The 14,137-nt window shown below is 45.5% G+C and overlaps 1 protein-coding gene across 11 annotated transcripts in view; it reads left to right on the top strand.

Annotated features, from left to right (window-relative positions):
• The window catches only part of ABLIM1 (actin binding LIM protein 1), a 305,845-nt gene that overhangs the window by 113,335 nt on the left and 178,373 nt on the right, over nt 1-14,137 (top strand). The window contains exon 1 of one of the 11 annotated variants that reach the window (XM_046027512.1): nt 11,621-11,775. The exons of the other annotated variants lie outside the window; for them this stretch is intronic. Coding sequence (XP_045883468.1) covers nt 11,760-11,775 — 16 coding nt within the window. The 5' untranslated portion in view covers nt 11,621-11,759. Of the gene's footprint in view, nt 1-11,620; nt 11,776-14,137 lie in introns of those variants that run through there. 11 annotated transcript variants of the gene reach the window in all.

The raw sequence follows: 14,137 nt of genomic DNA, 5'->3' as shown, positions 1-14,137 counted from the left end.
AAGTACCCACCACTGACTGGGACTTTTCTCTATGTGTTTTAGTTCAGATTCCCAAGAGTGAAAACCTAGTTGGTCCCGCTCATCTTTTTCAAGACAGAATATAAACTGTAAGTGTTTGGCCGGCTGATGTACGAGTTTTCCTATCCCTCCCGCCTTCCAGGGTCTACTAATGACCCAGCCAGCCATGGCCAAGGCAAGAAGTCATATGGCTCAGTACCTATGCAAAGAGGGGGAGAATGGGAACAGAAGAGGAATGGATGGGGCAGGGTCCCCCAAGGCATGTAGTTACACCTGGACGTGACTCTGTGTTGGTAAGAGAAAGTCTTGTCTTGAGGAATTTCGTGGCATTTTCATGAATATACAGACTAAATAACTATAAAGATAAAAAAAAAAAACCTATGTGGCTATCCTTTGAACCAGTGTATCATCTTTCTGGAGGAAAGATGCTGTGGAAATCCTAGATATAAATAAAGTAGTAACAATTTCAGTTTTTGAACTAAGAATCTGGAAAAAAAAAAGCAATAAAAAGGCAAATGTATGTCACTTCCCTTTTCTTAAAGAATGCCAGAGATACATTTGCCTTAAGTCTAAGAAACAAGAGTGGACGTTTAAGACAGTCATGAGATTGAGCCTCAGCTCTCAGCAAAGACAGAGCAACTGGGTGGTATGCTTTCAGACTCTTCTAAAAGACGCCAACACTGAGCTGCTTGGCTGGTCTGGTGCAGGTCACTGTCTTCCTGCTGTGAAAACCAGAACAGTAGCCCTCTGGGCCTTGTCTCCCACCCATCTCCTGATTTTTGCCAGTCATGGTGTTGTTCTCACATTGTTCTTTGCCTTCTTTGCTCAGGACCTTCCCATTTTCTTCTAGAACCAGAACCCAGTAGCTGGGGTATCAGATCCATATTTAATAGAATTCACACCGAGCCAATGTTGTTAAATGGTTTTCCCAAGAAGGGTGTGTGGAGGTGTATTTCCTGAGCACCCTGTGTTTGTGGTGGTTTGCCTGTTGCCTGTCTGAACATTCTGACTGCATGTAAACTTCTTGGGAACCTTTCCTTCTCGAGACTTCCAAGTATTGCCCCATGGTCTTCTACACATCAGTGTTACTGTTGAGAAGTCGGAGGTGAGCCTGAGCTTTTCTCTTTTTCTGGGTTGCAGGTTTTTTCTGCCTGGAAAAATGGGGAATGATACCCTTTGACATTCAGAAGCTCAGGCTAGGACTTGGACTTAGCATCCTCTGTCAAATTTTGCCAAAATATTATATCTATACTCGATAAACCTGCAAGTATAAACCTATAAAAAAAGATTTTATTTATTTATTATTTATTTGAGAGAGCGAGAAAGCACGAGCACAGGACAGAGAGAGGGAGCAGCAGACTCTCCGCTGAGCAGGGAGCCTGACACAGGGCATGATCCCAGGACCTCAGAATCATGACCGGAGCCAAAGGCAGACGCTAAATTGGCTGAGCTATCCAGGCGCCCCTCGGGATGTCCTTGTGGGTTAATCTTTGAATATGTCTTCTGCTTTCTATGCTCTCCACATCTAGGACATAAGGGTTTTTTTAAAGTCTTCCTTTATTTTGAACATCTATTGACTTTCTCTCATTGTTTTAGGTGCTTTGTTCTGCATTCACTGAGATCAGTTCAAGCCTTTCCCTATGCTAAGAAGTGGATATTGTATCAGTGTCTGTTCTGTCCTTTGGTGTTTCATTTATTGCTATTGATACTATCTTGGTCTGCAGCATTCATTCCTTATTTCTACCATCTTTTCCTTCATCTCATTTTGTCCTGTCTTCATCTCACTCTGAAACTCTTTTTTTTTTTTAATTTCATGCATCAATGCAACATTCTGCATCTTTGCCCCCTCCCCTTTCCTCTGGTCACCACACAGAAGCCAGGACAATCCTGGCCAGGAAATGGCCATCAGATAGTTCACCTTTCTCTGCTCAGAACCTCCAGGGGCTTCCTGCCTCACTCACTTATAAAACCCAAGGTCTTTGCCAGGACCTGCGGACCCCAGCACCTCCAGCCTCACTGGCCCCCACAGGGCCTTGAACACACAGGGTGAGCTTCACCTTATGACCTTCACTCTTACCATTCCCGCTGTCCCGGGTGTTCTTTCCGCAGATGTCACACTGCTCACAGTCCCAACCCCATCAGGCCTACTCAGATGACACTTTCTCAAGGAGGCTCTCCTGAGCCACCTGCTTAACACCCCAGTTCCTTCCCCCAACACGTTCTTCTCCAGCCTTGATTTCCCCCCCCCAGAGTTCTTATCATTTATGTATTTTTTAACTTATATGTTTTATTATATCAGCAACCCTCCCCCCAACTGGAGAGTAAGCTCCATCCGGCAAAGATTTCCCAATACCTACAACAGGGTCCGACGCGGTAAGCATTCAGTCAGAACCTGCTGCGTGAGTGAGTGGGTGGAGGAGAATACCTTTGTCTTCCTGGGAAGCTTTCCTGACACTAACATCCATTCTCACTTTAATGGTGGGCGTCGCCTGCCTTCTCTCAGATGGCAGCAAAGGTCATATACTTAGGTATCAAGAGGTACTAAAATTCTTCAAGGCATTATAAGTTAAGTCCCCCAGATTCAGTATTTTCGAAAGGCTCCTGATATCCTAAAATGGTTTTGAAAACTGGGATTTTACCATTTTCAAGTCTATCCTATTTTGTTGTAAACTGATGAAGCAGTAAGAGGCTAGACCCTAACAATGGTTATTGCCTTTCCTTGTACTGGGGTTCGGTGTGGGGCAATTTCATCTCATACCGAGCGTCTCTCGTCCTCACCCTTTGCCTGGCACAGAATTTGTAGGGCCCTGTGCAAAAGGAAAATGTGGGGCACCTTGTTTAAAGTGCAGAAATCAAATATCATTAGAGGTGCTAAAATATAGGGGTGCCTAGGTGGTTCAGTCAGCTAAGTATCTGCTTTTAGCTCAGGTCATGATCCCGGGGTCCTGGGTGCAAGGCCTGCATCAGGCTCCCTGCTCAGTGGGGAGTCTGCTTCTCCCTCTCCCTCTGTGTGCTCTCACTCTTGTGCTCAAATAAAAATAAATAAAATCCTAAAAAATAAGGTACTGAAATATATTATTCCACACTCATTTTCTCACCTTGTCATAGTATTTTTATTTACTATTAAATGTCCCATGTAAAGTAAAATTTTATTTATTTATTTGAGAGAGAGAGAGAGTGAGCATGAGTGGGAGGGGCAGAGAGAGAGAGAGAGAGAGAGAATCTGAAGCAGACTCCATGCTCAACGTGGGGCTCGATCTCACCACTCTGAGATCACAACCTGAGCTGAAACCAAGAGTGGGCAGCCCAACCGACTGCACTACTCAGGACCCCCTAAAGTAAAATTGTAAATTTTTAACATGAATTGGACCGTTCATGTTTATATTGTGCGGTGCTCATTTTGAATGCAAATAGAAGAGTGTTTAGCTCATATGTGGAATCATTGAAATTACACCATCTCATAGACTGTAGATCCATATGCATTTTATTCTTTAATGAAGAGTGGGGGATGTCTGGGTCACTCAGTCAGTTGGGTGTTTGCCTTCGGCTCAGGTTGTGTCCCAGGGTCATGGGATGGAGTCCCACATCAGCCTCTCCGCTCAGCAGGGAGCCTGCTTCTCCCTCCTCCTCTACCCTTCCTCTGCTTGTGCGCTCACTCGCACGTGCTCTCTCTCTCTCTGACAAATAAATAGATAAATAAAAACTTTAAAAAAAAGTAAAATAAAGAAGAGGGAAATAAAGAAGAATAATAAATAAATATTAATTTAATTTAATTTTATTTTATTTTAAAATATATTTATTATTAAATAAACTTAAGTTTATTTAATAATAAATAAATAAAATAAAGAAGAGGGAAATATACACACAGCTAACTCAATTATTTTAATTTTGCCTCTTGATGCACGCACATTCTGCCGGGCTCCCTGTCTTTGCTTCCTTATAGCCGGAAAGGAGCAGTGGGTTGTCCTGCCCTTCCCTTTCTTCTATGTCATCATTGTCAATGTAAGTGGTTGGCTGATACAAGGAGGTAACATGAGTCAGAAAGGATAGGGTAGGGTTCCTTGGCTGGTTGTTTTCTGGATCACCACTGCCTTCTTTATGGATTTCAAGCAAGTATTCCAATTTGAATGGAAATTGCCCTCTCAGCACCCCGTCTATTCAGTGGTAGACGTAACTGTGCTCACCTTGAGTTTCCCTGCTCCCCGCGTGCATCTTGGGTCCACTGGAGTTCTGTGCTCATGGCACCCAATCAACACCATCTGCAAATGGGCGGCAGGAATGACGTCACACATCTGCCTCTGTCTCATCTGCTCACAGGCAAGCTCCATTGTCCCTGTGGATGTCATCTACAAAACACAAGTTCAGAGATAAAATTCTTACAAATACCAGTGGGACAAGAGCAAAGCATTAAACCAAGTGGAAGGCCCTTCTGAGCATGGTCCTGTGTAACCACACGGGCTGCACGCCCTTGAAGCCATGCAGTCCCCACCGCCTCACAACTGGAGGGTATTATTACCACTCACAGAGGAGACTGCTGAAAGCCAGGGACAGCAAATGGGCCCAAGGTTTCTCAGCCTGCGGTGGAGCTGGGGTTCAAACCCTGGCTGTGCTTGATCAGGAGGCCTGTGTGACCAGTGTGACAGAGTGGCATAACCACTGGGTAGAGTAGAGGGAAGCCATCAGGAGGTTTTTTTTTTTTAATTTTATTTATTTATTTGACAGACAGAGATCACGAGTAAGCAGAGAGGTAGGCAGAGAGAGAGGAGGAAGCAGCTCCCCGCTGAGCAGAGAGCCAGATGCGGGGCTCAATCCCAGGACCCCGAGATCATGACCTGAGCCGAAGGCAGAGGCCCAACCCACTGAGCCACCCAGATGCCCCGCCATCAGGAGTTTTGACCCATTTTAAGTAATTGTGTAACCTTGGACAAGTCTGCCTTAGGACTTACTTTCCCTCTGACATATACATCTTATAGGAAATTGATGCCTATTTTTTCCCACATGTTACAGTGTTTTCCAAACAGTGCTGGGTGCACAGCCCCTTCTCTTCTTGCAGCAAGAACTGGAGAAACCCACTGAGACGTGTGTTGGGTGACAGTTCTGCCCTTCTGGGGGCAGCAGATGCGCTAATGGCTGTGCATGTGACATGCTTCCTTTGGCCTGTCCCACAGAAGACGGCTGAAATGTGAAGGGATAATGAGAGAAAAGTTATTTTCTGGGAGTGTGCCAGAGTGGGAGTGGGCATAATTAGAGTTGTAAGGCTCAATGAGGGGGGTGAATGCAGGCTTTGCAAACCCTGCAACAATTCTTTGATCCAACTCCCCCAATTTTTAAAATTCTCTTCCTACATAAACCATAGAAATGCTAGTCCTTGAGAAGGATTCCAGAGGATGGGTGATTGAAAGGTATCTTAAAAGACGTGATATGGGGGTACCTGACTGACTTGGTCTGTTAAGCATCTGACTTCGGCTCAGGTCAAGATCTCAGTGTCCTAGGATCAAGCCCCACATCGGGCTCCCCACTCAGTGGGGATGTTCCTCCCCTCTCCCTCTGCCCTTCCCCCTACTTGGGCTCTCTTTGTCTCTCTCTTTCAAACAGATAATAAAATCTTAAAAAAAAAAAAAAAAGATGTGATATGTAGATCTGGTATACCATCCTCCCTCATCCAGCCAAGGACGAGTGCAACAGGTCAAGGTTATGATGCTGTTTACCTGTTTACCTATCAGGACCTATCATAAGAAGTCCAAGAACTAACAAAGGATAAGGTATCAAGAGAAGATTGTTCTATACAAAGAAGGCAAAATGCAACATCATTTCTGTTGTGCCAGGTGTTTTGGAAATGCCAAAGAAGTCAGCGTACATTGAGAGTATGGGTGTGTGTGGGGTGGGAGCATGTACAGAGAAGGAGAGGCTCTTTCATGACCTCCATGAAAGGGAAGGCCCAACAGAGCAAAGAGAGGGCCTATGGTTTGGGATCTTTCCTTGTGTGTGGATAATATTCTCTCATCCAGTTGGTATGGGGATTAAATGCGATGACAAAAGCAAGCAGACTAGAATAGTGGCGGACACATTGTAAACATTCTGTAGGTGGTGACTAAGTAGTCCTGAGGGTTTGTCCAGACGCCGACCTGGTGACATTTCTTTTCAGCTTGCTTTTTCTACAAGGTGAATTACGGGTTTGCATCTTCACAAATCCTTTTAAGCAACTGCTAAATTGACTTACAGATGATACTGAATTTACTTTTATTTTATTTGAGCTAGATTTTTAAATCAGTCTATTTGACTATAAAAAAAATGAAAAAAATAAAAGTGAACCCTTATCTGGTACTTTGACTTACTATGATGAGCTAGGGACATTTATTGTTAATATTCATCAAATGTTGCATTCCTACTCTGTGCCTATCACTGTGTGGATACAGATACTCACATGTGATCCCTTCCCTCAGAAAGCCCTGAGCCTTTGGCAAAAATAAATATGTAAATTTTCACTGCCCTGTAGTCAAGCCCAGAGTGCTGGTGGCCCTAAGGACCAGGAGGAAGGGAGTGTTGCTCGGGAAGCCATCCCAGTTCCAGATGATAGAAAGTGACCGTTGTTCTTCCCCACTACCTGTATTTCTACCTAGAAAATATTAAAGAAAAAAGATAAAGCTAATAATAAGCTTTTTAAAAGGGCTTTTTCCCAAGTAATTCAGAGCTATTTCTGTATTTCTTGTGAACTTCTCACATGCCTCCAATTAGGCTAAAATCCGTGAAACTCTACTATCAAGAGATCCTTTGAATTCCGGTAATAGGTTCCAGTACTCATGTAGGGAAATGGCTTGTTTTATGTGCACTCTGCAGTTTATATCTTTAGTGGATTATTTATAGGAAGTTCTAAATGTACCTTAATAATTGTTGTTAAGCTGCAAACTATTACTCAGGTCTAAATTCAGATCTGGCTTCTGAGAAGGACCGTGGGGGAAAGTTTTGCATACAAATGTGAAATGATTCTACTTGAGGAATTCATGGAAAAGAACTTTGCTGGGCATCGATTCCGTGAGATTCATATGGAAAAAATCCTAGGAATTCTCCGTTGAGGACATGAGAGTAGGATCAAGACGGCTCAGACATTTAGGACTTTGTCTCAGGCCATATGAAACTCTGGAATCATCACTTCCAGTAAATTTCCATTAAGATCACAGTGAATGTCCGGATGATTGTTATTTTAGCCAACTGAGAGGGGTTGCTTTTTAGATGTGGCAGCATGGTGTATAGCTGTGCCGGGACATCGCCTATTCATTCACCTCCTGCTTTACATGCCAGTGTGCCGGGTCCCGTGGTCCTTAGTGACTCAAGGAGCCAGCCATAGCTCCAGCCTCCTCTGCAGAGAATCTGCACCATCAGATCTTGGGTGGGAACCAGGGGTCTGCATTTAAAGCATCCCTATTATTTTCATCCCTGGAGATCTGCAAACTATACCATTGGGGATCTAGAAAATCATGAAGCCCTACTTGGAACTCACAGCTTGGTGGTGGGTATGAAACCATTACTATAGTCCCAGATGGCTGGAGTTACTTAAAGTGCTGCACATTTTAAGGGATGAACATGGCTATCATTTTATTCCAGGTATCAAGGAAATATTTAAATAAACTAATATACATAGATACTTCTGGACCTGCATACACCAACCCCCCTAATTTGGAGGAAGGAGGCAATATCGTTGGAATCAGATGGCAGCAGACTTTGAGATGAGGCCAAATTCTTTTGAAGTTAATTTGGAAAGAAATGGGAACCCAGGTTTGAGACTCTAACCATATCAGTTCTAAGGTCCTACCTCTCTGGTGTGGCATTCAGAGCCCTCTGGTACCTAGGACCCAGGCCTTAGCTCGAGCCTTTCCCTCTTCTCCATGAATCAAGAGCTTCTTCTTTTTTTTTTTTTTTAAGATTTTATTTATTTAATTGACAGAGAGACAGCACAAGTAAGCAGAGTGGCAGAGGGAGAGAGAGAAGCAGGCTCTCCGTCGAGCAGGGAGCCCGATGTGGGGCTCGATCCCAGGAACCCGAGATCATAACCCGAGCCGAAGACAGAGGCTTTAACCACTGAGCCACCCAGGCACCTTAAACCAAGAGCTTCTTGACACCTTCTTGCTCCCCATGACCTCTGCTTGGAATGAATGATCTTATCCCCTTTCTTCACTTGGCAGCCCTTACTTGTCCTCTCACTCCTCCTGGAAGCCTGTCCCGGCTCCCAGTTTGGGGTTCAGCAATGCCTGGAACCCATGGCACCCTACTGCTGTCTTTAACACCTTCCTAATTTCATGGAGCACATCCACATGTATGAATCCCTTCCAGCAGATGTTAAGTAACTCTGAAGCAGTGGTTTCTCTCTTCTTGTGTTCGAATGCCAGCCCAGGAGTACCAGGCACACAGTAGATGCTCCAGACGTGTCTGCAGTGAGGTTGATTAATGTAAGCATGACCTAGAAAGCAAGTAAGGAACTCATTCTTGAGTTTTCTTTCAGCTGAATTCCCCTAGAAAGGATTTTGCATGCACTTTTGCCAGTGAGTCCAAATGCATCGCGGAATGTGTGATTCCCGGAAACCCGGGGTCCTGAAGTGATGGAGGGGTCCTGAAATTCCTGCCATACAGGTGCACAAGCAGTAGGCAATCTGTGGAAGGGAGAGGACGACGAGGAAGTGGGCTCTGCCAGGTGGCTTGGCTCTGCGAGGTGGCTTGTTCTGGTTGCAACATTTCCCTTTCCATTGGCTTCGCTTCTATTGAAATGATGTACTCTTGAGTTTTCGCCAAGAGTAGCTGTAGGCGAGCAAAGCTTTTCTCTCCCACAAAATGGTTCCTGTCCTTCGGTCACTTGTGGACAGCCCTGACTTCAGTCTGTGAGTGAAAGAAAAGGGAGGCAGGGAGTCAGTGTGGGTGAATAAAACGACAAATAAAACCTTGAGCTGGTGTCTGTATTATGAAGTCTTATCTCATTTGGGTGGAATGAAATGGAGATAAGTTCTTTGGAAATCATTTCTAAAAATAGGAACAAAAAGCCCTGCCATCTTGTGAACCTTATATTTTTCAGATTTTTCTTGATTTATTTTGCTGCACTGTAAAGTAAAAAAAAAAAGTAGAAAATATCAACCTTTTAGTTCTTTTCTCTAAGCTCTGAACTATTCAGCCAGAGGCAAGGAGACAAAAACAATTTAGTTTTACTCTCCCACATTCCAAAAATAACTTTTAGTAATACCCTCTTTGGTTATCTTAAAAGTGCCGAGTGGATGCTTTTATCCTAAAGTAGCAGTGTCTGACTGTTGGGAGAACTTTAGCCATATGACTGTTATTTAGCAACTAAATGCTGGTGACTCATTCACTTTGTGGTGCAGGAAAATTCTTTCCATGGAAAACGCAGGAGGGAGGGAATTTCTCTGAACCACTATGTAGTATTTTCCTTCAGAAAAGCCTTCTCTGAAAAATGAATAGCCACCAACTGTCACTCCAGGAGCTTAGTCCCTAAAGCTGCCAGAGAGCCTTTCTAAATCAGGGTTTCTGTGCACTTCTGTTCGGAAGTGTAATAAGGGACCACTTTGGTTAATAAACCTCGGGATTAAAAATTGTCATGCTGAGTAAAAGAGAAATTGAGCTAATTGCATTTATAGTATCTGGAACACTTACATAGGATTGGATTTGGACTAGAAACCCAACGATATTTTACTGTCATGTACCGACTGGGAGAGGGAGGGAGGGAGAAAGACGAGAGAGCTCGGTTCCCTTAGCTTTGAGCTGAATACCACGAAAGCCTTGGAGAGAAGTGCCTCATACCCCCATGCAGCAAAAAGGTAATAAAATAAATTCACCTGCTAGGCTCACAGCACTAAACTAATTCCACTTCTCTGAGGTTGATTCTGCTTGTCAGCATCTCCTTATGACCTCTGAGGGTGATTAGGGGTGGAAGAAGCAGACGAGTACAGTCTTAGTGCACGAAAATCTGGGAACTTAAAGGGCTTGTCCCCTCCATGCGCTTGAGCCCCGCCCATCTCTCCCGAGTTGCGGAGTTGCGAGTTGCGGGCTTGCTCCAACCCTTGGCTGGTATGTATGAATGGAGGTTGGAAAAGCTGCTTCAAGGCTCTTTCGCACTTACGCTCCAGCTGGCTGCTGACTTAGGAAAAACCTGACCTGTGGGGCTACAGTGGGGGCAGGGAGCAGTGTGGGCCGAGTAGGTTTCACAGAAAAGACGATTCAGGGTTTGGACAGGACTTGGCCCTTACAGGCTGAGACACTCGAGCTATTAATAGTAAAGCCCTGAGTCACCGATGTAGGAATGTCACAGCTGCTTGAGATCTGCTACTGTTACCCATCAGAAAACCAGCAGTAAAGGGCCTCCGCACCCCCACTGAGCCTCCTCGGGGCTATAAACAACCTCCCAGTCAAAGATGAGGCAGGTGCATTGACTTCATTCCTTTCTGTTACCCTGGTTTTCTCAGACCCAACACGTTACAATATTTGCAATAAATACAGTCTAATACTGGCTGTGCATTCTGGTTGGGAAAGATGTGTTGGCCATCTGCCGCTCTGCCGGAGCGGGGCTACGGCTGTCTTTTTGTCTCTTACGCATCACATTTCTCCCACGTGGTAGATGTATGTGACGTGTGGCCGGCGGAATGATCTGAGTTCGGGAGACAGGTGCTGAAATGGGGTGGGCGTGGGGTTTGCGAACCCAGAAGTCCTCTGCTCCCCGGAGACCACCTTTCTGGGTCAGAAATCAAAAGCCTTATCAGTAGCCACTGTGGCTACGCCCAGGTGGAGGGGGGGGAGGTGCGTGGTGCGGGTACAGCTGTTTGCTCCCCACTTTTGTGGCTAGGGTTCCTCCCTTATACATGCATGTATTCAAGGGGCTTGTCCAGAAAATTCCAATGAAGCAGAAAGTGGACGGTCAGAATCCTACCTAACTGGATAAGTCAGATTTTTGCTTTGATCCTGAATTTGATCCTGGAAGGAACTGAATCCTGAAAGATCCTCTTCCATGCCTGACTCTAATTGTCTTGGTCCCCTCCGGCTTCTCCCCCCCCCCCCCCCACACACACCCCCATTCAGGAAAATCGTGTTGGGCGGGGCGGGTGGGGGCGGAGGTGAGCGCCAGGCCAATCGTTATTCATTATAATTGATCCTCAGAAGTTGAAGAAAATGAACTTGGAGTCACTGGCATTATTTTTTTCCTTTTTCTACTATGATTAATTTTATCTATTCAGCATGTCCCAAAGAAACTGGACTAAGAATTGCGAGCAGAAGTAATAGGAAACTAATGAGCTAACAATTGACTAGTTTTATTTATCGAAACAGTCCCTTGGCTGTTCCTCGGCCCCCCTCTTCTGGCAATCATTTATCAGGCCCCGGGAGGGAGCGTTCTGTTGCCGGTTTCCCCGGCCTTGGTGCGAGGAATGCAAAGTGGTGTCGGTGACCAGAGATTAGGACAGTGGAATTTTGCATTTGTTATAGCAGCAGCTGTAGCGAGTGGTTTCGGCCCAAGGGCAGAGTCCCGGAGCTGGGCGCGGCCGCCACTCGGCGGCGATCGCGGGGCGGGCACCGGAGCTCGGCCCCCCGGGATGGGGGCGGGATTTTAGAAAGCAGCCCCGGACTTCGCGAGTGGATGCCCGGGCTTTTCCTCGCAGCGTCTACAGCCACGGATCTGTCCGCCCAGGAGCGCTCCCACTCCTAGACTTTATTCCTCTTTCCTTCCGCGCTGCTGGCCAGAGGACCCGGTTGCCATGGTGAAGGAGAAAGGTAATTATAAATATCGATCCCCGTGCATCGTTGCAGAAGTTGCAATGGTGCTGCAGGGCTCGCCACCTAATGGGGGATGATCAATCGAAAGCCAGGCAGACATATTCCTGGTGCGAGAACCTCCGTATTGTGAAGTCATTAAGAACCTCTAATTTAGCCGCGGCGTCTGAAGCGTATCCTATTTCTGGAGTGTTTGCACAGCTGAGCTCCTGGATGTGTGTCTCTTTTGATTATCGCATCTTGAAATTTTTGCTGTGTTTGAGAGTTGCCTTCCTGCCCCCATCTAGCCTTCATTCTCTTCCTTACCCCCGCTCCAATCAGTCCGTGTATGAAGATGTGTAATGAAAGGGTCCTTCTACCAGGTTTCTGCTGCTCTGGGACATGCCCAAGCCCAGCTGGGATGGGCTGAAAAGAGAAGCGAGCTGTTTTGCAGGTTTCAGGTGTGCTGTCTTGATCACCTGGCATTTCGGCGGCATCCCTAATCGCCCCATCCAAACACCTTTTTAAAGGATGCGATGTGTGTCAAAGGGGGCAAATCAAGTGGCAAGGAGAATGCCAAAAGGGAGAGGGTGGGGCGCTCTGCGCAGGTGTACATTATTTATGAACTGGGCGTGGTCCTGAAATGCGAGTTAAACCTTTCAGAATTGAATGATAGTTTAAATTATTAGTTTATCTGGAATATGTAAAGAAACACAGCAGTCCTTGATTTTACTTATCCAAGTAATATATAAAATATATCTTAGAATGAAGTGTGCAGAACAGAGAGCAGAAAGTGAAAGCCCCTTGTTCCTACCCTGCCGACCTCAATTCCCCCTTCTCTCTAGAGATAACATTGTTAATATTGTGTATCTTTCTAGACGGGAATAAGACAGATAGTCAGGAGGAGTATAAAAATGAGATCGTTCTATCATTTTTCTGTGACTTGATTTTTTTTTCCTCTTAATAATATGTCTTAGGGACTTCTACCACATGATTTTATAATGTGAATAGCCACCCTTTAATTTTGCTCTTTGGTAAGCTTAGATTTATCCTGCCACCCTTTCTTATTGTGGGACATAACTTCCTCCATAAACACGGATGTTTGTTCTTTTGGGGCTGTCTTGAATCCTTTCAGTGATTTATTTGTATCTATTTTCACTTAAAGCCCCTACAGGGAAGAACTTGGGGGTGAACATGCTGAACTCAAATTGATCCTTGTTGCTGGAAACTCAGTTTGGTTTTATTATACTAATGGATGGCCGGAGAAATAGGATCGTGACCGCTCACAGTGCTAAGGCTGCACCTTAGGACAAAGAGAAATGTGGTTCTTCTCCCTCCATCCTGCTCCTGTGTATCTTTTGTAAGCATGTCATTAGTCGCTTTGGTCTTTCACTGAGTAAGTGGTAATTGAATGGAATGTTTGGTTGTACATATAGATGCTTCTACTGATGCCCTCTCTTTTAGGGATATTTTCAGGAGCCCTCAGAATAACAAATACAGATGCTGACATTTAATAAAGGCCATGTCTCTTCATTCGTACCTTCTTCTCAACTGGAACAACCAGCCCCGATCTCCGTTGCTAATGGATTTGAGTTTGTGTCCCCGGTATAAGTAGTTTATGCATGATGGGAAAGGGAATTGCAAAAGCCACTTCTTGATTCCATTCCCGTGGGGCCCAGGGAAGCCCCAGACTTGCTCTGTATGGTGGATAGATCACAGATCAGTGGTTCCCCAAAGAGCAGCTCTCTTTCTAAGCCACTGCAGATGCCTCAGAACCCCAACCGATCGCCTGGGTTCACATTTGCTTCTTAACACAGTAGCCACTCTCAAACTGGAACATTGGCATGGGCCACTGAGAGGTCACATACTAGAATTATCTTAGCCCTTAGCCACTGATTAAAGGCTGTTCCTTTTTTATTTTGAGGTCTATGCCAGTCCGTGCTGCCGCGTCCCAGCTCTCTGATTGCACCAACCTCAGCCAGCGACAAGGGGAGGCAGGATTTGGGGCAGGTACACAAGAGCTTCTGTGGAAAGAAAGGAATTCCATCAGAGCTTTTAAAGTGAGAGGGGTCCAGGGGAGCACGTAACCCAGGCATTCACCCTAGAGATGAGAAAACTGGGGTTTGGAAAGGGTAAGTGAATTGTTCAAGGTCATGCGGCAGCTCCTTGGACCCAGTGTTCATCCTCTGTGTCCCATCAGATGGTGGGCATGGGTCAGTGATGGCACTTGCCACATGGTCGACATCCACGGGCTGTCTCACTAGAAGGTGAGCCTCCCCGCAGCCGCACTGTGTCTCCCTCTGTAATTCTTGACCACACAGCTTCCTTAGTATCTGCCCATCACAGATTCTCCATAGTTGAAACAGATTGGCTTGTGCTCAGA

Source organism: Meles meles, chromosome 13 (genome assembly GCF_922984935.1).
Source record: "Meles meles chromosome 13, mMelMel3.1 paternal haplotype, whole genome shotgun sequence".
NCBI lineage: Eukaryota > Metazoa > Chordata > Mammalia > Carnivora > Mustelidae > Meles > Meles meles.
The sequence above is the reverse complement of the archived record's forward strand: the minus strand, read 5'-3'. Positions and strand labels throughout refer to the sequence as shown.